Genomic DNA, 26,929 nt, shown 5'->3' with positions numbered 1-26,929 from the left:
AGTGGTAATTTCTTCGGCAACCTAAAGTCACACATTAGAAACACCAATAAAAAAATGAATACGGACCATATAGATGCCCCACCGTGTTCCCGGAGTTTCAGAAAGATCGACTCGATGATTTACAGTTTATAAAGGCACGAAGCAGCGATAGCTTGTTTGTCACGACATGACAGACAGTTCAAGAAAACAAAAATGAGAAAACAAAGAAAAGAAAGATGAAATTATGAACAGTGAACTAGTAAACGGAGCTTTCGCCTGAAGTGAGAGCTTTTCGCGTTAAAAGAAGGGGCATGCAAACGTGGACGCATGAGGATTCATTTTTCCTATACCGACAAGCTCAGCCTTAAGTTCTTCCACCTTCCGACTCAGGAGCCTGCCTTAGTTATTAAGTAGCCGAAATGAACGAGAAATCATTGTTTCGCATGCCCATACGTCCAAACATATTTTCTCCCTTTTCGTTGGCTTCGTCCTTGTTTAGCTGGTCTGACTTCTCTGCGAGCTGCTTCTGTGTACACCTTGCGTTCGCATATTGTATGCAATTAGGCTGACCTTTTTCCTCGTCATTGATTACTTTCGCGTCCATTAACAGCGTGTGGGAGAAAGTGCGTCGTCACGAATACTTCGGCCTCCCCGCAACTATATACTATACTACGTGCTCACGGTCAGAAAGTTAGGTAGCACGCGGCGATCGTCCCTTCTCGGCTGGCTTCCAGCGCCGCTTGCTTCGAGCGGCAGCTGGCCCGCCGTCGAGTCGATCTTGGGAAACGCGTTTGGACCGAGATTTATGGAGACGCGCTTGAAACCCGACTGACCCACGACCCGCGTCTCCCAGCGCGTAGGCCGGTTCGGCGGAAGCAGCGGAGGCAGCGGAGTGGGAACGGCTATGGCAACCGTACTCGAGGATCTCTTGATGCTCTGGCGACGCTGCGCTTTCTTCGCACGTCGCGGTCGTAGCGAGGCGATTGCTTTCACTGGGCTGTCCGTGGGCCGTTGTTGGTACTGGCCGAGTCTTCTGCGTGACACGTCTTTTGCAACAGGGTGGGGTACAGGGAGTGTAAAGAATACGGAGCGGTGATTGTGACAGCGTATTTCTTTAAAGTACATGTGGTTCAGAGAGGAAAAAGAAAGAGGTGGGGGTTCAGGTTTGTTTTTGCAGGCGGCACTTACAGATACTGTCAAGTTTCAAGTGACCGTAACTCAAACACGACCGTGGCAGAGCGAAACAACAGCTGTACGAAAACTCTTGCGGCATATATAGCGGCATATATAGCGGCACGCGTACTTACAGTGTACATGGAAGTAATGCGAAACAGCGTCCGGTTTCTCACTCTGCTTATTCGCGTTACCTCTAGCCATGTGCATGACAAATCATCAGAATCAGACTACGAAAAATAACTCCATGCTTGAACCTTCATAGTTTACTTTAAACGACCACGGCCACATTTATTGTGCTATGCGGATAATCAAAGACTTGAACAAGACTTCGTTTTGCTTCGGTGAAGTCAAGCTTTTCGCAATTGGGATTTAAGTATTGCACTCAATGGAGGCTTCTTGTCTTTCGGCTACCGCATTTAGACGGCGAATAGATGAGAAATATACTTTCTCTTGTAAGTAAAGAAGGTTGACAGCCTTTGCAGATGCTGTGCCACAGAGCTCTTCCTCACGTGTTTCGTTATTCGTTCAGCAAGCCACCCGCAAGTGTCGCGTGCTTAGAAACTAAAAAAACACTGTCTGCCGACCAGGTATACACTTCTTCGAAAACACGTTTCATCGTATATACGTCATGCTGTAGTGCTCGCTTCGGGCGACACTGATGCCACCTTGGTAAGTTACGGTCACTTTCGTCTCCCTTTCGCAATAACAAACGAAACAACGCTGGGTCAATGAACAAGGCCGTTCAAACACTCACACAAAGCATTTCTCTCTCAGCGCTGCGCGATTGGACAATGACGTCCAATCATACGGACGTCGTTGTAAAGAGAAAAACAATTGTTCTCATGCTCCTAAATTACTACGCTTGACAGTACCAAAGGCAGAACTCTTGTCTGAGACTGGCTAACCTCCCCGTCCTTCCTTTCCTCCTTTTCTCCTTTCCTGAGAATACCTCCTCATTATGAGAAAATACGCAAAAAAGAAAAGGCAGATGGTGGCGCCATACTAATAATGGTCTCGCACCAGCTCGCCGTGACTTCATAAAACTTGGCGGCGTCTGTAAGGGTGTGCATAGTTCTTAATTGGTAAATAGGAGTACTGCGCCGTGTGATTAAACCATGAAACTCGGAGCGCGTGGTTGCTGGCGGTAAGGATAGCGGGGAGGGTGGAAGCGTTCGTGGCGCATGGCGACTGCGTACAGTAGACAGCCTGTGTTTCTCGGTGACACCGTAGCAGTGTTGAAACTTTCGTAACGCACACCAGCCAGTACCGCCGTGGCACGCGAGGGCAAAACAACAACAACAACAACAACAACAACAACAACAACAACAACAACGACGACGACAACGACAACGACAACGACAACGACAACAAGCATTTACGTTGAATGTCACCAAGAAGCACAATCTGAACTGCTGTGCACCGGATGCAGTGACCACTTCGGAAGCTACTTGTCTTGGATGGAAAACGTTACCGCAGGGACTACTGTATTCACTTGGTCTGGCAACCTTCTCGGCAGTGCATGGTGTAAGGGGGCATATTATGTGGTCGTGTGGCAGCGAAAGAAGAGTGGTACGAGCTCTAACTTCCTCTTAGTACACGGCAGTGCTGTTAGGATGCAACTACTCACATCGGAATCGTGCGTATTCGCCGACTAATGCTACGAGTGCCAAGCCGTAGCCGGCGATCAGTATCGTGCCGTGACTGAACACGTCCGAGATCTCGATTGTCTTGAACTGGCTCTGCTTCAGCTTGGGTTGCGCGGGTTGGTCTTCGCGTTCCCACTTCAGAAAGTGACCAGACTCGACGAGCCGCCGTGAGCTGTGGGCAGTGCAAAGAAACAAGACGAATTCATGCTGACGTCTCTACCCGGGAACGTCATTCAGATGTATTCAAATGGTTCGGCATAAGTTTACACTTTGTTTGTTACTGTTCAGTTAGGCATGCGCAGGATTTCCCGTAGGGGGACCTAAGTTTTATGGCAGTGTCCGAAAGAAAACAAGTTTCACAACGAACGCAAAATTCAAAATGAAGGGATGAGATGCTTCCCACAACGGCATGCCATTGATTAGGATTTTCAGGAAATAACAGTATTTCCCTTGACCAGCCGTCGCAGTTTAAAATCTGCATTACCATAACCTTAAGTGCACGTTAAACAATAACAAAAGAAGTTCGACTGAAAACTTGAAGGACCTTTTGTGAATTCCAACGTGTGTTCAGCGAAAGCCTGCGCCCATTAGGCAAACGATGCCGTCTTTTTTTTTCTTTTTGTTGTTTGAAGTTTCTTCTTTTTACACTTTATCAGTGATAACGTGATTGCTGAGAGAGTGAAGAGAGAGAGGTCACAGCTAGGGTGACGCAACTGTTGCTATGCGCCGCGGTGCTATGTTATGTCTTCGATTTCAAACCGAACTTCATTGCTTCTGGAAATGCAACTAGCGTCAAAACCATCGAGCGAGCCATGCTGACGTGATCTAACCCTGCGCGTATTACGGGGCGATACCACTCGCCTATGGCGCAATCCATCGGCTGTTTCTGATTGGAGGCTGCTGACGTGAGGTATCCCCAAGGCATATAAAAGAACAAGCGGCGCGACAACAAACAGCAGACGATAGCGTCAGAGCAACCGAGAGCGTCCGAAGACATCCCGGCTTTTCGTCGCACCTGAGTGCGGCCCCAGTGCCGAATATGTAACGCCTCTGTTTATGCTTTACGTAAATGTTGCCTTAACTCACCGCCTTGTCCGCTCCTTCTATCAGCTCTGCGCAGAAGCAGCCACGAGCTGAGACACGTGATTCCCAACAGTGGTGACAGCGGCCCGTTACCCAAGAGCCATCAAGCGATTGCTGAGAGTATGAGGGGGAGGAGCCACAGCTGTCACCATTCCAGGGCACGAACGGAGGGACGGATGAATCAGAGTATGAGACATTAAAGACACTCGCCTTAATGGCTCAGGGCGGGCTTGGTGCTTTGTTAGATGTCTAGTGGGAGGCCCTCCTTCAGGATTGGGCGCTAGGGGTCTTGGAGTGCGGCCGCACTTCGCTTCGGCTGCGTTCCACGACAGCAAAATTTGCCAATCGCTGGTATCTCAAGTGCTCTCAACGACACAAACGTCTTCGTAAAGGTGAGTACTTTCTACTGACCACTCGTGAGGTTTCGGTGAGCCCCTGGAAGGCCGTATGGCCATACACCAAGCCACGTCGCGCCAACTCTGTGCTAGGCCTTGCGACGTGCCATGCTGCAGCCTATCCACCTGAAGCCAGCATGGCGGTTCAAGTTCAAGGTACGGCGATTGACCCAGACCAGTATGACACTCGGGACTGGACCCAAGTCCGCAGAGCCCAGCTACGCCTACGGAAAACACGAAAAACGACTATGGTATGAACGCCCAGCCTTCTGTGCGAGAGACGCCGGAGGCCACCCGACCTCCCGCACTACAGAGCTCATCGCCACAGCGGCGCGTTCTCTATACATCTGTACAAAAAATCAAGCAACTACCACTCCTTCCACCAGACGGATATGAAGTGGTGTTCCGCTCCCAGAGAGGTCTTGACCTTAAGACGCTGCAGCCATGCTACTTCCTCGCCGCTCTCATGCAGGTCACTGAGCTGACCGACCCATCTACGCTGACCTTTCGGATTCACCCTGTCAACACTTGCACAGTATCTGCGGTGAATCAAGAGGACGCGCTCAGGCTTGTGCAGCTTCACCAAATAACATACGAACAGCATGAGCAGGCAACGACGGCATACATCGTACCCCCTGATGACTCGGTCCGGGGAGTTATTACAAACGCCTACTGGAAAGAATCGCCACAAGAACTACTAGCGGACTTGATCGCCCGCAACCCTCAAGAAACCATACAAGACGCTCGACGAATGAGACTCGCACGTTCAATTCTCATTACCTTTGGTCAAGCCACAGTCCCCAGGAGAATCGTTTATGGTGGAGGACTGCATATGTGCACGCCCTACACACCAAGGGTCGAGACGTGTAGTAACTGCCGGACCATAGGCCACCGCACAGATGTATGTATCCAACCTAGGTCCCAAAAATGCCCCAGATGTGACCAGTTACTTGAGAAGGAAGCAAACCCTGAATGTACTCCAGTATGTATCATCTGCGAAGGGCCGCATCTGTCGGGAAGCCGAGAGTGCAAGCACCGGCACCTACCAAAAGTCACTAGGCGCACATTAGAGCGTGAAGCACGATCCCAGCAACGAGTAGAGCACACAATACCAGATTCAAGCGCCCAACGCACTGAGCAACCTGCTAACCTACGAGACGGACACTCCAAAAGCTCCAGCAGACCCACATGGGTCGATAAGCTGAAGACGCCCAAGGGGACTAGCATACCAGTAACCAACACACCACCTGCCCCGGACCCCCGTGACCAGAAGCTCCGGGCCCTGCGTGTGGAGGTAAGCCATCTTACAACCCCCATAACCCAAAACCCTGCTCCCTTGTCATCACAGTTGCCCCCCCCCCCCCCCCCGCCACCTACTCAGACCCAGCTCACCGCGTAGTTATCAAACAATTCAGCCACATATACCTCGCCCCCTTATGAAAATAAGCGCTGTTCGCACTCAGACGATGATTACCAGGCTGACCTCAGAAACTTGCAGGCTGAATTTGATGCGAAATTAGTAGCTCTGGAGGCGCACCTCGAAGACAAATTCTCAACACTAGCCGAGCAGCTATCTAATTGTTTCGAGCAACAGATGAATGCACTGTTCACACGCCTAACCAAACCCTAGAAAGTAAGTTCGCGCAGTTTGAGATACCTGCACAGGCTCGAGACCACTAGCAGCTCATCACACGAGGGATCTTCTACCTCTATAACACACACACACACCCTCCCCCTACCTCACTTTCACTACAGCCACAGCAGTCAATACTTGCTCCGCCCACGCTTCAATATGGCGGGTGGCGATAATTCTAATCATCTATCACTACTCCAGTGGAACTGTCGCGGCTTTCGGGGTAAGCGCGCGCCACTTCAATTTTTAGTATCTAGCCTTCCTGCCATACCCAAACTTCTTTTATTACAGGATACACAACAACAAGCTAAACTTCCCAGTTACAATGCAGTACGCTCAGACACCACCGACGCTCCCCGAGTGTCCACAATCATTCACTGCACAATTACCTACCAAGAACACACCATTACCTCCCTCACCTCAAGCTTCCTCATAGAGATCATCCCCACAAAACTCGGCACACCTCCAATATTTATAGCCAATATCTACCACACCCCACGTCAGGCCATGGCCACTCTCGATGCTCTACTGCAGAGAATTCACAGCATTGCAGGCTGAAGTGCCCTACACATATCCGGTGACTTTAACTCTCAACATATTGACTGGGGTTATCGGTACACCACAGCAAGGGGTCGCAGGCTTTGGACTACCATCCAAGAACTGCGCCTCGCTACACATAACTTTCACACACAAACCCGAATCGGCAATAGCGCAACCATGGACACTAGCTCAGACCTCACACTAAGCCGCTCACTCAAAGATATCTCGTGGTCCCGTACGCAACACACACTTGGAAGTGACCATTACATGATCGCCATACAAATACCTTACACAACCCACAGGCCTCGACTACTCACTCACAATCTTATTCTATGGGACGCTATACGATCCGCTCGTCGGTAGCTCCCCAATACCCCAATACAGACATTGATCATTGGGTCACATCTCTCGTGAATGAGGTTACCACGAACCCACAACACATTACCACACCACCCAACACCCCTACGTTGGACACACGCCTATAGCCCACCTCTGGGAGGCGCACCTCATCATTCAGGAGAGATGGAAACGGCAGAAACATGACAGCGCTAAAACGCCGGCTGGTCACGCTACAGACACAAATAACTGCGCTCGCCGAGGAGCTGTGCCGTTCCAACTGGAGCCAGATGCGCAACATCATAGCTGGCAACCTTTCCACAAAACATGCATGGCACCTCCTATGGCGCATTATCATTCCCACACACTCACGCACAACGTCACAACATCACATTACACGCCTACTTCACAGCTCGACGCTTTCCCCTGGCAGTCTTCTGGGCCAACTCCGCACAACGCACACAGTACCCGGCACCTCCTCCCCTCTCCCACCCTACACAGGAGCCCCGAATGAGACTCTGGACTAAAAAAAAATTGGAGCAAGAGGTTCGTATGGCCCCCCAAAACATCCTAACAAACTCTGCACCGGGAAAAGACATAATTACTAGCTCTGTGCTCCGTAACCTGGATGATCAATCGATTGCCCAGATTACAGAACACTTTATTAAATGCTGGAAAGAAGGCACCCTGCCGCAATCCTGACGCTATGCCAAGATTTTCTTTGTCCCTAAACCTAACAAACCCCTCACCATATCAAATCTTCGGCCTATTTTGCTCACATCATGTGTCGGGAAGCCTCTCGAACACGTTGCACTCAGCAGACTAACTCAACACATGAATGACCACAATCTATACCCACACACTATGGTGGGCTTCCGCCCATGTCTCTCCGCCCAAGATGCGATGCTTCAACTGACGTACGACATCCTTTATCCTACAATCCCCGCCGCTCATACTAAAGCCGTCTTGGCCCTGGACTTAACCAAGGCCTTTGATTGCGTCGAACAACCAGCGATCATGGTGGCTCTTTCCTACCTCAATGTGGGCGCTCGCATGTACGCATGCATACAATCCTTCCTCACGGGACACACGCCCGAGGTTAATACCCTGGGCGGAGCAGGCACTCCGCAAGGTTCAGTCCTTTCCCCCTTTCTTTTCAATGCCACACTCATTCCCTTAGCCCGTGCTCTTGACCATATCCCTCACCCTGACCACACCCTCTATGCCGACGACATCACTCTGTGGGCTATACCTACGCTAGTGATGGAGACATAGAGAAAACATTACAAACCGCGGCCAACATCACACAGCAACACGTACAAAGCACTGGTCTCTCCTGCTCCCCGGAAATATCTGAGCTTCTTCTCATACGCCCTTCACCACGTACTCTTCCCACTACCCCTATCACCATTACTCTGACCGGCCGTGCTATCCCTGAGGTCAACACACTCCGCATCTTGGGCCTTCACATCCAAAACAACGGCCTTCATCGGAAACACCTAGTTCGTTTTAGTTACTTTCTTTTTCATTACTGCTACTGGACAAATGGACACCACTTCTACCGTCAAGATCGTTCTTTCCTCCTCAAGGCAATTGGCAGCACGTGCAACATCTCGCAAGAAGCAGGCGAATGTTCAGTGCACATAGATACTGTTTTATGCGACCGATCATCTGTACCGTTGTGCATAGAAGCGTGAATATGCCATCGTTAACGATGCAAATACAAGTTACTTCCCAACTTTCCACTCCGAAAAAGAATTATGTATCGTCGTTCACCATAATGATTATAAGGCTTCTTGCAGTACTTTTTTGATTTCGAGATACAAATCCTGCTGTGTCCAGAGGTTGGGTTGCCGATCAGCATTTTTTCTCAAGGAATGTGATATAAACACATGTATAGTACACGCTGAGGCACTTCGTACTACAGCTCGTAAAGGTAACCTTTAGTGTACGATGCATGACCTCGGGGTGAACTTTGAATTATACTTATGCTACAAAATTGTTTTTACTTGTCCGGTGCGTGAAAGGAAATTCGTGCTCACACTTACATGGTCGAGAAGGCGTTCCGGTAGAAACAGGTCTTGTGCATGGCCAGCGACATTATGGTGGTACCTATGTGACCCGTGGAAACTTCGATGCTCGTGTTGTGCCGCTCGAGTAGAGCAGCGCTCAGACCACGCTGGGTGTCGATGTAGGCGTAGTTATGACTCACTGCCCTGTCCAGGCCTACCTGCTTGTTCGGCACCAGGTCGTTCGAATCACGCACCATGCACGAACGAACTGCGGCCAGTGGACCCTCGCGGGTTTCCTGTGAAACAACACCAAAAAAAAAAGAAATATAGTAGGGTTGGCTTCGAACTCACGCTTACAGATTTAATGATATAAGTAATTATAGACAGGAACGAAGGAAACGTGCAAGTTTAGAAAAAAAAAAGCCTACAGGTAATCGACGAGACAAGCGAAAAGAGAGAGAGAAACAACTTTATCTCATCTTAAGGGAAATGGGCTGCGAGAAGGCGAGGGATCCTACTCGTGGTTGGCCTCTTCTACCACCTCAGCCCACCTCAGGATAGCCTCCTAAAGGGCGGGGTTGTAGCTGCGCATGGCAGCCTCCCACAGCTCCTGCCTACTTTTTTGCTTACGAAGGCTCGGCGAGGAGAGTGATTTCCACATTGCCACATAATGCTGTTAAGGTCCGCTTTCCTTACCGTACAAAACTTGTAGTCTGAATTGGGGTAAATTCCGGTATAAATTTTGGGGTGTATAAGGTAAGGGAGAGAAAAGTTCGGGTTTGTAGTTTACGCCAGAGGACCTCCCGCCTGTGGGGAAACTGGCGCTGTAAAGGGGGTAGGGTTCCGCGACCGAGATGGTAGTGCCCACAAATGTCGTTGTATGTAAGTAATCTTTCTTTAGATGTACATGCTATAGGTAAATCGTTGTCTTCTGAAACGTCCCCTATAGGCGAGCTTGCTGCGCTCGGATCCTGAAAGCTCGAGCGCTTGCGTGGGCGCCTCATTACCAATTAAGCCTGAGCCAAATAAGCCGGTGTCCAGATTAACGCAATAAGTTGGGATGGCGGATTACAGGAGGGAATGGCCAGGGCTGTCCTGCAAACCATACCCGCTCTGAAGTTGTATATGGCAGTTTTTGAATTACTCACTATGACAGAAAAATGAGCAATCGTATATCGGCAAGCGAGGATAAATATATATTTGTTTGAGGGATTCAATGGTCCTTCTCAGTATCAGCCGTTAATGAATTTCACTAAACCGAGGTAATCACTCGCTCCTCTCTCACGCATGTTAAAAAGCCTGGATGACAGGCTTGCTGCGGCGTTCTCGGTTCAACATAACTGAATCATCACCCGCTAGCTTTCTGAAGCCAGCTGTCAGAAAGAAATGCCACAGAAAGGTGGGAGTCTCGGAAAGGGTCACTGGTCTACTGCTTGCATGAACATGCCCCAACTTTTTCCAAGAGAAGAAACTGCTTGCAATTTCGGTTTACTTTCTGCGTACATTGCAATAAGTTTAAGAAAAGTTAGGAATAATAAATTTAACAGTCCCATAGAAGATATTTTATGTAGTGGTCAAACAAACTCCGTTTTGTGGAATCAGCTTGCCTTCGCGTTCTGCCGTAAAGTCATTGAACATGCGCTCACAAGGTAAGTTGCCTGTGCAAGCAAGCTTTCAGAACAGAGGCAGAGCGTTGGAGGTTGTCCTGTTCGAGCTAAGAAATAGTGCTGTCAACGATTCTCTCACTGTCATACTTTTTTTATTAACGCGTTCATTGATTTGCGCAAGTACTCGATATTCCTAGGAGCCGCGTGTTCGTATAGCTCCTGTATGGCGTACCATAATGAGTGTGTACTGTGCGGTTCCGTTGGATGTGCCCGCGGTGTATTTCCCGGCTAGGATGGCCTCCTGCAGCCGCTCGGGCGTGTCGACGTGTGGCGAGAAGGCTGGCACGCTCATGAAGGAGAGCAGCAGGCAACTGTACGAGTTGGACGCCACCAGTGACAGCAGGAGCCACGCGGCGAGCAGGCACCGGAAGCTGAGTGTACGGAACTCGCTGCCCCAGTCACCTGGGTGGGTGGTGTGCAGCGCCTCCCTTTATTAGGTTCAAATCAAGTGAAATCTAATCAAATTTTTATTTGCGCCATGTACATAAAGATGGAGGACAACGAGAAAAAATCTGCTTCAGGGAGATTAGATTAGATTAGATTAGACAGACAGACAGACAGACAGACAGACAGACAGACAGACAGACAGACAGACAGACAGACAGACAGACAGACAGACAGATAGACAGATAGACAGACAGACAGACAGACAGACAGACAGATAGATAGATAGATAGATAGATAGATAGATAGATAGATAGATAGATAGATAGATAGATAGATAGATAGATAGATAGATAGATGGGATCGATGGGTGAACAAAACTCACGTAAATGATGAACGTTTAAGGATTGAGGCAACAGCTTTCAGGTAATAAATAAAAGCAGGAAAGTGTGTTTGGCTGATACACCACAATTGGTCACGGTACACGACGCCACGAATAAAACAATTCGTAATGAAAAACAATGCATGTTATTTATTGTTTTTTTGAAGTTTGATTAATAGATGGATATATATGGTGCCATTTGTTAGCAAAGAAAAGCCGTGCATTTAAAATGTACGTGCAGGCATGCGCGATTACATTTCTGTGCATGATCTTGCATCCCAGGGGGATAGGGGGGGGGGGGCAACAAGACACGCTTCTCAAATATGCGACAGAATTGTGTGGTAGTGGTAGAAAGTTTGGGAAATTGAGAACAAGGCGATCAGGCCTTTCTCATGGTTACGCCTTCTTGTCTGACCCGCTCCCATGTTTTCCTACATGAGAACAAACATAATCGTCCCCGGTGCGGTGGTCTAGTGGCTAAGGTACTCGGCTGCTGACCTGCAGGTCGGGGGATCGAATACCGGCTGCGGCGGCTGCATTTCCAATGGAGGCGGAAATGCTGTATAGGCCTATCTGCTCACATTTGGGTGCACGTTAAAGAACCCCATGTAGTCGAAATATCCGGAGCCCTCCACTACGGCGTCTCTCATAATCATACGGTGGTTTTGGAACGTTAAGCCCCACATATCAATCTATCAATCAATCAACGAACGTAATTGGTGCATGCGTATTCCGCATGAAGCTCTGTTCTCGGACTACATGGTTCCACTAGAGTTTCACGCTGGGGCGTTGCATCAGCGAGTAAATTCAAACCTCGCGTTCTTGGAAGATACCACCCCCGTGATAACGAAAGAGGCGAGTGTGTTTGAAAGTACGACAAACTAGAGATGAGGTTGCGCACTTTGTCTTACGAGCGTGGCAAACAGCAGCCAAATGTCTGGTGCGTCGCCGACCAGTTTGTCCCGTGGTGTCCAGCGGCGCAGTACGATCACACCTGCCCACGCCACGAGCAACGAGGCGAAGAGCGCCATCCACACCTGCACGTGTGCGTATGTCAACGCTCCATCTGAACGAGGCATATATTTAGAAAAATGCATCAATGTCTTGAATAAGTATATTAACTTAAAGGGTATCTTTAAGTATCTTAACACAGGTGGCGTACCCAGGGGGATGCTCAGAGCCTTCAGAGCCAGTGTGTCCTCCCCGCCACCGCCGAACATATTTTTTTCGCATGTCAACAGAGCGATAAATCACCATGGGAGGGGTTTTTTTGCTTCTGGCGGGAAAAAAAATGTTGAGGATATCTGCTTGAATATATCTTGACCATATCCTATGGGAATGTCCAGCATTAGTCAGAAATTCTGGGGTCGCGGCCTCCAATGAAGACCTTCGGGTGCGTTGGCGGACTGCGCTGCTCAGTTCGGGCCTGGTCAAGCAACGTTGGGCGATCCAGCAGACAAAGGAAGCTGCCGGGAGACACGGTCCCTCCGTTGGCCCCTAGGTGGGAGCCCATCCCAGCAATCTGCCGGAAGTTAATGAAGCCGACATCTTTCTATATGTACATTACGGTCTAATGTTAGAGGAAACACGCTATAGTGCGTGACCGGCGGTCCGCAGAGCGCTAAATGCTGGCGAGATTTCGACACGCTGAGCATGCGCATTGGTTCATAGCGGTGGTGCGTGCCCCGCGTCACCTGCTCCTCCTCCGTCCATGCACTCGGCGTGCGCTAGCAAGCCACGACTCTTCGCGCTTTTCGTTTTCGCGCCGTAAATCAACTGATACCAAGTCGGCTTTCGGCTTCTTTAATAAGTCGATATTCCGTGGTCACAAAGGCGAGCATATAAGAAAGGTTCGCTACATCAGACTTCGACAGCCTTATCTGTAATAGAAAGTGGCAAGTTGCAGCGAGCAGTATGTGGAAAAGTTGACGGGCTTAACTGTGTGAGCCTGCGAAAAACCACGGCAATAACACCATACATTTTTTTTTTTTTGGTGCTTGCTGGAAATGGAACAAGCAGCAGACAGACAGCTAGAAAAATTGCACCGGGAAGATACGGAAGCGCTTTCCAATACTTTAATGCGCACGAGCGGGGAAGTAGCAGACGAAATGGGCGTGCGTGTGAACCTTGAGCGATTCTCTGCGAATGCGCCGCGTTTACAAATCTCGCCACCAGTTAGCGCCACGTTGCCCACCGGCCACAAGCTCGCGTGTTCCCTCAAGCAGGGGGCCGTACAGTACATGCTGAAGCGGAACGAGCTAATGAACCAAAGAACGAACGGCAAAATGATACATACGATGCTTGAACAAGTGGGAATTCATTGCTATTGGTTATACATACTGGAAGTTGCGTAGATTCCCTGATATCATTTCAGAACAACACACGTAAGACAGTGAGAAAGAGAAGAGGCACGTTAAAATCTTGCTAGTCATGGGAAAGCGCGATGAAAGCAGAGTGTGCGTATTTTAAATGCAATATTTGCCTTAAAGCATGCGCTGGCAATATTACCTAATTTTTTTCAATAGATGTGTTTACAAAGATGTTGGGGCGTATATAGACGAGGTGGCGATTATCCTTCTTCTCTTACATGGTAGTTTGCGTCACGAAGTTGCGAATAACAATGAAATATTATACCTGTTGCTGAAAAGGGTAGATGATCGTTTGCGTGAGGGGGAGCCGTGTGGGCGCCTTCGAAACAAAAGCGAACACGTCAGTGATGTACGGGTACACAAAGTCCACGAACAGGAACCGGAAGTAGAAGACGCTCAGTCCACCGACTGCAATATCCACTTCCTGCGTGTGGCAGAGGCAAATAAAGAAGTATAAGCTCAGTTAGCGGGAAAGGATGCTCCCACAGACAGGAATAGCGCCACTGAATTTCGAGTAGCAGAACTAGCTCAACATGACCAGCACATGGATCATGCCGTGTCGTAAACACTGTACTGAATCTACGTGCTTGTGCAGTCAAGTGTCATCTTTTCGGTCTCCCGCTTCCTTCTTGCAAGTCATGGGTAGTAAACCAGGAGTTTTAGTTTCGATTAACTTACTGCATTTTTCCCATTTGTGTCGCCTTGTTATGCAGTCCGCAAGACCAATTTACTATAAACACAGATTCATCATTATCATCATCGTCAGCCTGACTACACTCACTGCAGGGCAAGGACCTCTCCAAATATCCGCTGATCAACCTGGTCTTGTGCTTTCTGTTGCCACGTTATACCTGCGCGCTTTTAAATCTTATCGGCCCACCTATAGCTTTCCGTCTCCCCTTCGTGCATATGCCTTCTGCGGAATCCAGTCAGTTACCCTTAATAGCCAGCGGTTATCCTACAGATTCATGAGAATTGACCGACACTCAAGGTAACGAAAGTAAAGTAAATGTTACTTGCAGTAACTTATTACAATTGAGAAGAAATTGAAGTAGACATGCCGCTGGCAAGCACCAAACCTCCTATTTACGAATAACGCGTCTGATGCTGTTCTAATCGAGCTACAGTGGCAGTCATCCTACCATCCACCTCATGGCGTATATATGCGCAATAAAGTTTTGGGGGTGTTAATCAGCGCTGCTCGTAGCCGTAACTGTGAGTGCGGAACATTCTGTTTTTCTGCCTGCTGGTGTGACGTAGCGTGTGATCTCTTTACGAGTGGGCAGCTCACCAATATTCTCTTTCATATACCAGCCGAAAGCTTGAAGTCTGCCGGAGCGACACCCTTGCTATGAATGAACAACAGAAGGGGTGTTTTAGGGTGTTTTCTTTGTAAGGCATATCATTAATGAGAACTAGCAGATAAATAAGCTAACAAAATTATAGAGGGTGTTATTTGTAGTAATTGTTAAATGAGAAGAAATTATAAAGGACGAAATGATAACATTTTTATTTCACTTATAACCACACGCGTACGATGAACTTAAGTTTGCATTTCTACACTGCATAATGTACGAACGCACGTTGCAGTGGCAACATGTGCGACCAAGGAACTAAGATGATGACGACTGCATAGCATCATGGCGTCATATTATGCAATGAATATTCACGGAAATCTGCGCAAATTTATTCGCATGCTCATCCCGACTATACACTCCAATGGTGCCTTCTTTTGACGCCGATTATCTAATGCTCATGGCCTGTTGGTCTACTGGTCCCGCTATGGTGTGTCCACCTCAATAACTTTTATGTTACCCTTAGAGAAGTCCCCTAATGAGACAGCAACGCAACGATAGGATTTGCGTAAAGAAAGCCACCCTATCCTGTAGTTATGGTGTTACTGTTCACGCATGTAGCATATTACTATCCTTGAAGTCAGGGATGACCTGCACAGTTGTCAGAATGCACACCCCTACGACTTTATTATATGGCTTCCAAAATAGGCCATTAAAAAGGCCCTGGAATGATTTTACAAGTAGCCATATAGTTGCTTCTGTAAGGGGGCTTATTGCCTGAGGAATGAATCACTACAAAATTTGTGGAATCCACCCGGTACAAGCGGATTTACAAAGATTTGCCACACGCTGTAATTGCTTTCTCTCTTCTCTCACCCCAACGAAAGTGCTTGAAGTGGAGAGGGATGGTGGTGGTAGTGGTTAGAAGATGAGAAAAGGCACCTAATTTCTGCAGCCCGGTCGGAAGCACGGCGCAGTGCCTGAGGGATGACACAGGGAAACGTATGTCACACGGGCCTCTTGACCGTGAGCACTTTGACTCTCTCACTCTTTTATTTTTTTCTTGGAACGCGCAGCTTTTCAGTTATATCACGCGCGCACGCGTGGACAGGTCGCGGCCTCTTGTGGCCGTCCCGGTAACTGCCGAGCATCGCATTGCTGGAATGCGCCAATGGCGTGATACATGTGACTGTGACGCAATGGTTTTTGAGTAGGTAGCATTATTTTCCGAGAGAAGGTACGGTGATTTTCTGCTGACTTTGGGACTTCATTGGGAATTCCAGGCCGCGTGCTGCGCTATAATATCTGGCTCGTGGGTCCAGGGTGCCTCGATTGCTGATTAGCCGCGTTCTTGTCATGCTAGAAAAGTGTTGCAGCGCATATCAATGAAAAATTTTGAGTACATAACGAACAAAAGCACATGGAAAGTTTTCTATTCTGTTCTCGCATTAAAAAAAATGATAACTCTGGCCTCGGTTTGATGCATCGTCTGCAACTGTGGGGTACTGACGAAAAAAAAAAATGCTTGCTTGGCATTCCCACTCTCACCATACCTGACCATCTGCGTACGTTATAATTTTCCGCGTTAAATACACATTTCCTACGCTATGTGCATTTTGCGTTGAATCGACTTATGGGGCCGGCGCGAGCGCTGCCTTTGTTTTTTACGGGTGGGAGAAAGAAGCAAAATGCTAACTAGTCTGCTCTCTTAGCTCCTTCTCTTTTCTATTTAGATTTGAATTCAAGAGGCCTCAGAACTGATAGTTACATGCGAAACGTTACTTGCTCATTCAATTCTCCGAGAACACATTATGGGGGCGTAGCAAAGTGAAGAATGCTTCGGTGTACTCGAAAATGGTTAGAGTGAAGGAACCTGTTCACTGAGGACGTCTCTAAACAATCATCATCATCATCATCAGCAGCAGCAGCAGCAGCAGCAGCGGTAGCGGCAGCGGCAGCAGCAGCGGCGGCGGCGGCGGTGGCAGCAGCAGTGGCAGCAACAGTGGCAGCAGCAGCGGCGGCAGCAGCGGCAGCGGCGGCGGTGGCGGTGGCGGCGGTGGCGGCGGCGGCAGCAGGTACTCGGCTGCTGACCCGCAGGGCGCAGGTACTCGGCTGCTGACCCGTAGGTCGCAGGATCAAATCCCGGCTATGGCGGTCACATTTGCGATCGAGGCAAAATTGCTTGAGGCCCGTGTGCTTAGATTTAGGTGCACGTTAAAGAACCCCTGGTGGTCAAAATTGCCGGAGCCTTTCACTACGGCGTCTTTCACGATCTTATGGTGATCGTGGGACATTAAACCTCAACAATTAAAAAATATAAATTTTTCAGACGTGTTCAACGTTTCGCGCCGGGCAATGCTTACAATGGAAATTACCGAAGGGGAAAAGAAGCCAAAAAGTCATGACATATATAATTTCTGATATCTGGTAATGATAGATTAGACTTCACACAGATACGACTCGTACTGGCCATGTAGGTAAACAAAAAGATTTCTAGTTGTTTCGGAGCTGATTAGGTGCTTCGCTTTGCGTTCTGCGCTGTTATTTTTCAATCGTATGCCTTAACCACATTTATAAAACTCCTATTTTGTTAGTATTGTTATTATAGATTTACCAGCGGAAAAAAAGACGTTATTATAAACCGGCTCACCCAAGCAGCAGTTTTAGCGAAGATACTACTACTACTACTACTACTACTACTACTACTACTACTGCTGCTGCTGCTGCTGCTGCTGCTACTACTACTACTACTACTACTACTACTACTGCTACTACTGCTACTACTGCTACTACTGCTACTACTACTACTACTACTAATAATAATAATAATACATTATTATTATTATTATTATTATTATTATTATTATTATTATTATTATTATTATTATTATTATTATTATTATTATTATTATTATTGTTATTATTAGAAATTTGGATTTCTTGGTGATTGCCCAAATTCGGAGACGGCACATGTGCTGAGAGTAGGAGATTAGGTCGCTTTAATTTTTCAACAATATATTAAACTCGAAAAATAGCTGAGAGATTCAGTTCATTGTAGAAGCCTTGTTCTTTGTCATATGTATTAACAGAGTCTGGCCTTAGTTGCCCTTTCAAGTGCGGCTTCTCAAAATGCGCAAGAAAATCTGCTTTGTCTCTCTCTCTCTAGTGATCGTTTTTTCGTGACTTGCTCCTTTTGCAGCGATAAAAGGTGAACAGATTCGCTGCTAACTCTGAAAAGGCGATATGCGGTGCAACTTCCATACATAGGCGTACGAGTTTTGCAGTCGTGGAGGATTGCAATACGGCATTAACATGCCAAGAAAGTGCGAGCGTCTAATTGAGTTGTCGCGCAGGTGGGACAGGTTTAGACCAGACGCCCAGGGGTTGGGAGGGAAGCCGGTGTGATCATCATTTTTCATCCTTAGACGTGTGCTCGTGGCCGTGAAAGTTAAGCAGCTGCGAAGATTCCTGGTTTGCATTAATAACCGCACCTGACGGGTGCTGCGAAGTTTTGGCTGCAAAATTTCTCCATCTCGAAGTTGAAGGCTCCTTGAACCAGTTTATGAAGCTTCGAAACAATTCTTGAGTTTCGAAAGAGACCACCACCATTACGTGCACTATACGCAGAAGGCCTGCCCACTTGTCGTCTTCGCGGGGCACTTTTCAAGTTACGCAACACTGTCGATAGGGGCAGAGCCAAACTTTTGATGTCGTGACTGGAGCTCAGGCGAAAGCATTTAGTTTCGACGGTCTAGTAGCATTCTATCATTTCTCAAGCAGTGCTGGCGAACAATGTGCCGATGTCCTACACATCGCAGCGAGAGAAGAGAGCTTCAAATAGGCACTGAAGCGCGGGTCTTCGCGAATATCTAATTACAGAGACAGGAAACCAGAACGTGAAGTCGACGACCATACATATCTTTGTTTCACATCAGGCTCGCAGGAGTGGCTTCTGCGTCTCGAATGCATAAATGTAAATATGGCTATACATTACCTTTCGGTGTATTTGGCCGACCATGCCACTCCACGTGTCACCGTCCAGTCCACCAAATTTGCTTCCGCCGGCCTCAATGACGTCATACCTGTGACAGTTATGATTTAAGTAACAGGAAATGTCATTTCGAGTGAACCAGCTTGCTGGGTGCAAAAGAAGGTATCAAAATGATAGTAATCTTTGCTCTATGGCTTTCTAACTTATTACTACTATTATTTATCCTTATTTTTATGGTAAGTGTAGTCCCATGGATGTTAAGTGTAGACATGGTTTATCTTCACTGTAATTGGCATAAATGCCTACTTCGGCTTGACATACGCGTTAGCACAGAAAATTGCAAACAAAAACGGTATACACTTGACCATTTCGCCGTATCCATTTTTTTTTTGGTGCAGTTGCTGCAGTTATACTAGAAAATTCGATCAATCGATATGTGGGGTTTAACGTCCCAAAACCACTATATGATTATGAGAGACGCCGTAGTGGAGGGCTCCGGAAATTTAGACCACCTGGGGTTCTTTAACGTGCACCCAAATCTGAGCACACGGGCCTACACCATTTCCGCCTCCATCGGAAATGCAGCCGCCGCAGCCGGGAATATATACTAGAAAATTACAGGAAAATAATATCCTGGGGCTTAGTAACGTACTGCTTTAGGCGTGTTGGTACGTGAAAAACAATATTGGTATGATATTAAAAATCAATTTTGTTTTTATTCTTTCACATTCGTTCTTTAACCTGAAACATTTTTTCTAAAAATTTTTTGCTTAAGTCGTCAATCGTTTCGCGTTCACGTGTAAAGAAAGGGGGCACGTTATTTTTAAAAATCAAAGTATCGACGAATTTGATGCCGTTTACTTTTATCGGCCGGAATGTTTGAAAGGTATTGCTCGCTCTATACTTTCTGACCTTAAAATCACATCTGGATGGCCGAAAACATTGCTGAAGACCAGGGTTTGAGTTCAATATTTATGAAATCGGAAATATTGGAAAGCATTGTGTCATCACTTTAGCGATATACAATTTATAGTTAAACGATAAGAAGACGGTAGCTTAAAATGTAATAAAAAAGCGTTCCGGTAATCAGTTAATGAGCTATCGCGGTTATGAAATGCAGATTAGTACTTTGATAAAATACGCACTACTGACAGGGCAAACATGCACGTGGAAGCCAGGCGCCCCCCCCCCCCTCTCTCTCTCTCTCTCTCTCTCTTTCTCTGTTTTCTTCAGTCTCACTTATTAATTATGCCCTTTCGTAATATCCATCGACCTTACCTGCCCTGACCTGTATAAGCCAAAACTCCGCAACCAAAAACCATTTTACGAAAGGGAAGTTTTTCAAGGCCTCTTCAGGGCGTATGTGAGAAAGTTGAGGTTGCACATTGCGCAAATAAAGGCGAAAAACTACACTACGCCTTCCGGGTGAGCTCAGAGAAGTTGATTAAATGTACACCTACACGAGGCCATGCGCCAGAACTACGGAAGCCAAAGATTTGGCACTGAAGCGTTTAAGCGATCCATTTATATTGCGCAATATGCGCACGCGTCGTAGACATGGCGCTTTGTCAAAAGCTTTGGTTCGTTAACTTTATCGGGACTTTTTAGCGTTACTAGCATGTGTGGTTATTTTTTTCCCATTATTCACGAACAATATATGGGGATTCTAAATAGTTATTTCAAGAGATAGATTGGCAAGTATATTTACAGGATGTTTCTTTTTGCTGCTCCGTTTATATTTGGCCATCTTATGCGTGAAGTTACTTTTCTTTTTCCTTTTCTTTTCTTCTTTGATTGAATGCACTCACTAGAGATTTGAATTAGGCACACATCAGAAAACTTTCACGTGGTTCATTTACGCCGTTTTATTTTTGAAAAGCTGTGGTGTCTCATATGTCATAACGCAACTGTTCAGTATGAGGGGGGTAAGTACTTATACATGCAATACGTCTTCAATACCGCTTTAAAGCTGCGTTTCTAAGGCGCGTAAAATGTAAACGATTTGCACAGTGGTCAGTGGTGCAATGTTAAACGTGGGGAACGGTTTCGCATGCACTTATTTGTGATTGCTTACCTCTACTTAAAGATTTCGAGTTATTTTGGCAACCTCTTCGTTCAAAGAACGAAGTATAAATAAAAATATTTGTTTTTGGTCTCTCTGGTGACCTTTTAAGGTATCAACACTGCTCGCGTCCTCTGCTGTTATCTTAAATTCCCAGCTGAATGGTCGCACATGTTCAAATATGTGCGACGGAGAACCGGTTGTACTATTGAGCTGCATATCTAGACGTCTCAGTACAGCCTACGCTTCCCAAAAGATACTTCTTACATGCATGCTTAAGTCGAGTACTGTCAATTATGACTTAGCGTAAGTGGGCCTATATCACCTATGCAAGGCTCATGCAACTTCATTTAAAAAACTCGTCCGCTTAAGGAAGGTAAGCGTATATATATGAGCTGGTGTATATGAGTAGGCCGAATTGTGCACTGCAGCACTATCACAGAATGTTCAGACCCTGCATTGCAGAAGCTTTGCCTGTTCAAACGTTTGCAGCAGTGTCAGCATGGGAAAACATGCTGACCACTTAGGACCGTGACTCTTTCGCCCGCCCTCCACAAGCCAGCGTTTTCGATGTGGTTTTGTTACATAAAGCAATGCTAATTACGTACGTGAAGTTGAAGTGGCGGGACAAGGCGATGACGTAGGCCTGCTCTATCCCACCACGACTGTCGGTACCGTGATGCTTGGGAATTCTTGTGAGTCTCCAATGTGGCGCGTTCTGTGAGTACAAGACAACGAGGATTAGCAAGAAGCGAGACTCACGCACGCTCGCACACAGACAAAGAGACACACACACACACACACGCACACACACCATTTCCGTGTTGCGATACACAGAAAGCACGAAGACGCAAAACAGCGTTATCGAACTGACAACTGCCTCATAAAGGGGTGCAACTCCAAACTAGCCGATTACAGACGACAAGCTCCTGGTCATTAATTCATTTTGCACCAAATGAACATTCTTTGGCGACTTGTTTGCTGCTCCGCGCGTAAAATTTAAGCTATTGAATATACTTAACGGGGAAAGAAGCAGTGACGTAATTAAATGAAAGCTCGTTTGTGAGTGTTAGCTTTGCTGCATTGTATTTAAGCATTGAGGCAAAGCAAAGCACAAGTAGTTGGATGTTCTGTTGTGTTGGTAAGCTTGCGCCATCATACGGTTGTTCTTTGATATAAAATGCGCGGACTATTACCTCCAAGATTGCACGCCGGTGGAGAAACCCACCGGCATGCTATCTCAGAGGTCATGCTCAGGCGGCCATGTATAGTGAGCGAAATAGTGCATAGGGCCAAAAAGAAGACCAAACTGCGGAGACTCGTGTCAGTCTGATGTGAAAAGCTTTCCTCTTAGTTTGGGCCCATTACATAGCACGTAAGCAAAATACAGTAAAAATAGCTCAATGGTATATTTTGACTCTTAGAAACAATAAAAAAAATACGGCTTAAAGGTTACTGCATTTGTGTCTTTACGTTTCCCCTGACACACACAAAAAAAAGAAACATTGTTGCGTTAGGGCGAATCATTGCTCTGTAAGTTGTAAATTGTTGTTACCTACTAATTCAATGTGGATAAAGAAGTCGCAGTTGTTCGCTTTACATCTCGCTCACATAATAAGCACGAATATATGTTTATGTTTACTTTCGTGCTATGCATAGCGCTATCTTTTTTTTTTTTAGTCTTTCTTTCAAGCTTCGTGCGGCTGTCGGGTATGCTGGGTGGCCAAGTAAGCTCGCGCTATAATGTGTAGCTTTTATTTTTCGGTCACCAAAAGCACAATTGTAAATGAAATTGAATTCATATTATCTCAAATGTTAACAAGTATGGCACCGGGTTATTTGGCGAAACATGGCAGAGGCCTTTGCCGTGCTGCGAACGTAGTCAGGTGGCTGCTGCTGCTGCTGCAGATGATACTACTACTACTACTACTACTACTACTACTACTACTACTACTACTACTACTACTACTACTACTACTACTACTACTACTACTACTACTAATGATGATGATGATAATAGCCGCGGCGGTCGCATTTTGACGGACATGAAATGCTAGTGGCACGTGAGCTCAAACTTGAGTGCAAAGTAAAGAAATTTCAGGAGCGCCACGACGATACCGTTGCTTTGGCAAGTGAAAACAACTGATATCAGTATGCCCAACATTCGCTTTTTTCTACTAAGAACCACAGGGTCACGTTAGATACTTGTAGTAACAACATGCTTTACAGCTAGACATACAGTTTGTTTCACCACAGTGCTTTACTGTCGCCACCTAGCTCACAGCTGCAGAATAATTGTTAATTGTTCGCCAGGTATGAGTTGCAAGTGAGCCAAATGAGGAGAAAAAAATCGCTTGCGTGTTCTTTCTTTTCTTCACGATGCAGTTGTGCGAAGCAACGAAGCAAGCATAGTGTATTGCTGAATGTCATCTCAACGTGGAACAGAACCTGGTGCGCAGAAAACTTCCATAATATATATATATATATATATATAAAATTGATTGGTATGTAGGGTTTAACGTCCCAAAACCACCATATGATTATGAGAGACGCCGTAGTGGAGGGCTCCGGAAATTTTGACCACCTGGGGTTCTTTAACGTGCACCCAAATCTGAGCACATGGGCCTACAACATTTCCGCCTCCATCGGAAATGCAGCCGCCGCAGCCGGGATTCGATCCCGTGACCCGCGGGTCAGCAGCCGAGCACCTTAGCCACTAGACCACTATATATATATATATATATATATATATATATATATATATATATATATATATATATATATATATATATATATATATATATATATATATATATATATGTGTGTGTGTGTGTGTGTGTGTGTAGCAACTTTGCGCTGCCAGTTTTATTATAAAAAAGTAATACTTCAGCTCGCAGTGCCCTCGCGGTGGGAGGCAACACGGCTCCCGACCTGGTGTATTCTACGTAGATATAGCAGGGCCTTCGCCCACGGGATTTTACACGGCCTCTGTAGTTCACCGGGAAAAGCATGTCAATGGGCTCTCGTTCCGAGCACAAAATCCAGAGCGCGCTGAGGAAGTCGCGATAGCGCTTGCTGCTGCGGACCCCAACTCGAAAGTTATCATCACGGACTCCAGGAAAGCATGTACTCATTACTTGGTAGGAGAGATATCCCCCCTAGCCAGCCAAATTCTAAAACGGGCTCTCGCTGATCCAGCCCCGAAACGCATCGTATGGGCTCCTGGCCATCAGGGCTTACGAGGTAATGAGGCCGCTGACGCGGCCGCCCGAGCGCTTACCCACCGGGCTCCTCACCTTGGCTCTTATGACTCGGAGGCCAATACACCGCTGCTGCGGTTCAAAGAAATTCTGACCTATTTTCGCGACACTCACTACCTTTACCCGGCTCCTGCAAAGGGGCTGAGTAAGGCGGAAGAGCGAACTCTAAGGCGCCTGCAGACAGGTACTCTACTCTGTCCTGCAATCCTAAAACATTTCGATGCTAACACAGATGGGCGGTGCCCACACTGTGGGGAGACGTGCGATATCTTCCACATGGTATGGGCATGTCCGAAAAATCCCCACCTACCCCCTTCCCCTACCCCTTCCCGAGAGGCATGGGAGACTGCCCTCCTCAACTGCTCATCACTAGAGTCTCAACGGGCTCTGGTGAGACGGGCGCGAGTAGGGGTCTCGTCATGCGGTGTCCCGGACTAAGGACGCCGACCATGTAGCGGGGTCATGCTTTGGCCCCGTACCTCTCTCTTTTATAATAAATGTTTTTCATCATTATCATCATCGCTGTGGGGGAACGTGCGATTTAGAGCACATGCTTTGGTGGTGCCCCTCGTTACGTGCAGGTAAGGACCTCACAGAGCAGAAATGGGACTCGGCATTGAAGTGTTTGGAATATCAGCACCAACTTTGAACTGCCCAGAGAGCCTGCAATGTGGCAGTTAAGCTAGGTCTAACTGTCGCCACGTGGGAGTGGCCCGGCGTCTCACCCTAAGAGGTGGCACTTACCCAGATCTTTAAATAAAGTTATTTGTGTCGTATAAATAAATCACCGCGGTGCATAACATTTGTTTCACTGCATTACTAAAGGTTTTGTGGCGAAGCTCTTTTAAAAACACCGTGACGACACGTTTTAAATATTTTATTTTATTTCATTTGGTTTTTCTTTATTATACTGCAGGCCAATGTGTTGGCTCATGCGACAGGGACAATACAGTCACAAAGTGGTGAAATAATACAGAAAACACAGGGGAAAATGAACAGTAGATGAAAATGATGCATTCCGCAGCCGTATTTATTGCAGACAACGAGACGCTTCTCTGGCGCAATAAAATAAATGACTTTTTCGGAAAAACAGTGTGCAGAAACACTAGTGAGTGCGGAAACACATACCAAACTAAATACAATGAAGAAAAAACAAACAAAAATTACGTTTTATTGAAAAAAAAAAACTTCCTCAAACAATAAAAGGGCACTCAGTGGAACAAAACTTCCAATTAAAATGACAAGAAATCATTTATGTGCTGATTAAAGGCCGTGTTAAATTTTGGGGGAAAGGTTTTTTTAATCTTTTCCCAAGTTTCTAGATGAGATGACACGAATAGGGAGGGAATTTTATTTTGTTATGGTGCACGGATAAATGCTTTTTATGTGAAATTTAGTCTTAGCAAATATTTATTTTAATAGAAAAGTGTTGCAATTTTAGAGGCGTTACACCTAAATCCAGTTTCCCCTTTTGTAATGCGATGTAGGAACTGCAGAAGACTATTTTTTACACCTGTTCGAGTTACCTGAGTTTATTGGCAAGGATTAGTAACGACATGAAATATATTCTTATATTACCCCCCCCCCCCCCCCAAAAAAAAATGATGTATTTGTCTCCCAACATTTAAAAAGAAATGAACAGCGGTGTTCCAAGAACGGTGTTCTGTTAGCGTAAACATCAACGCATTCATTCATACCCGTTAAGAACCGTGTATAACCTAGTGATGAATGGATCATGTGTCTGTGCAGTAGAACTGTTTCAATAAATCGGTCCTTATAATTCCCCATGCAACAATATTGACATGCTGAGGGGTAATTCTAGACGCCTAAAGCACCAGCCGGGAAGTTGTGGCCTGGTTTACATCGGCCAAACTGGACGGTGTTTGAACGTGAGAATTAGGGAACATGAGCTTTCTATTCGAAATAATTCCGGAGCACATTTGCCTGCGCATTGCCGTTCCCCTTCTTGTGAGGCGAGGTTTTCAAGCGTTTCTGTCCCCGCCAAAAGCCCAGATGCTCTGGCCCGTGAAATAACGGAAGCGTTCTGAATAAAGAAAAAAGGTGACTTGTGTATAAGTGACGCGCCAGTCGTCTTGCGCAAGTCTGAGTTTGATTTTTGCGCTTCGTTGCTTGATTAGATATGCTGGTTGAACGTCCTCAGTTTATGTCTGTGGTCATGTGACTAGGTGAAGTAGTGTGCTCTGCACATGCGTGTGCGGCTACATATTTCCTGCGTTTCTCCTGCAAATAAATTAGTTGCGAGTGACGCTCTTTCTCTGTGATTATTTCTTCCTGTCGTGCTTTAGGCGTCTAGAATTACCCCTCAGTATGACGAACCAACTAGCCCAACAACAAGTACTTCTAAATATTGACACGAACTACGTTTTGTCACTTACGTGAACGGCACCGACTTTCAGGCGCAGTCCAGCCACCGTGGTGTACCACTCGAGCCCGTGGTGGTTCTGAATAATTCCGCACTGGCTGCAGATGGAGGACTGGTTACCCATCGCCCACAGACGGAAAACGTAGTCTCTTCCGTGTTCTTCAACAGCCTAAATGAGACAGTGCTTAAGAGTACGCAAAAAGAATGAACAAGTAATACGTTGACAATGGTTCCAGAGAAAATAATTTGTTAAAGGCATAGGAATACGTGTAAGACGCGCGCATTGGAAATAATTGGGAATACGAACTCTTCTGCTAAAGTAGGCTCGTATCCAGG

The 26,929-nt window shown here is 46.6% G+C and overlaps 1 protein-coding gene across 1 annotated transcript; it reads right to left on the bottom strand.

The window, feature by feature from the left end:
• Positions 1 to 648: 648 nt before the first annotated feature.
• Positions 649 to 26,868, bottom strand: LOC142814135 (glutamate receptor ionotropic, delta-1-like). Its single transcript, XM_075892072.1, has 9 exons — positions 26,607 to 26,868; positions 21,559 to 21,668; positions 18,892 to 18,979; positions 13,868 to 14,026; positions 12,135 to 12,270; positions 10,640 to 10,869; positions 8,837 to 9,096; positions 2,783 to 2,973; positions 649 to 1,025 (listed from the first exon to the last, which is right to left on the bottom strand). The coding sequence occupies exons 1-9, from the start codon at positions 26,715 to 26,717 to the stop codon at positions 649 to 651; spliced, it is 1,662 nt and encodes a 553-aa protein (XP_075748187.1). The 5' UTR covers positions 26,718 to 26,868.
• Positions 26,869 to 26,929: the final 61 nt, after the last annotated feature.

The sequence above is a fragment of the Rhipicephalus microplus genome, chromosome 4 (genome assembly GCF_043290135.1).
Source record: "Rhipicephalus microplus isolate Deutch F79 chromosome 4, USDA_Rmic, whole genome shotgun sequence".
NCBI lineage: Eukaryota > Metazoa > Arthropoda > Arachnida > Ixodida > Ixodidae > Rhipicephalus > Rhipicephalus microplus.
This window is presented reverse-complemented; position numbering and strand designations above follow the sequence as displayed.

Coding starts and splice junctions, on each gene's coding strand:
- LOC142814135 (XM_075892072.1), bottom strand. CDS start 26,717: ATGGGTAACCAGTCCTCCATCTGCAGCCAGTGCGGAATTATTCAGAAC. Junction 10,870..12,134: donor TGCCACGCTCGTAAGACAAA/GTGCGCAACCTC, acceptor CCACCCACCCAG/GTGACTGGGGCAGCGAGTTC. Junction 9,097..10,639: donor CACAGTACACACTCATTATG/GTACGCCATACA, acceptor GTTGTTTCACAG/GAAACCCGCGAGGGTCCACT.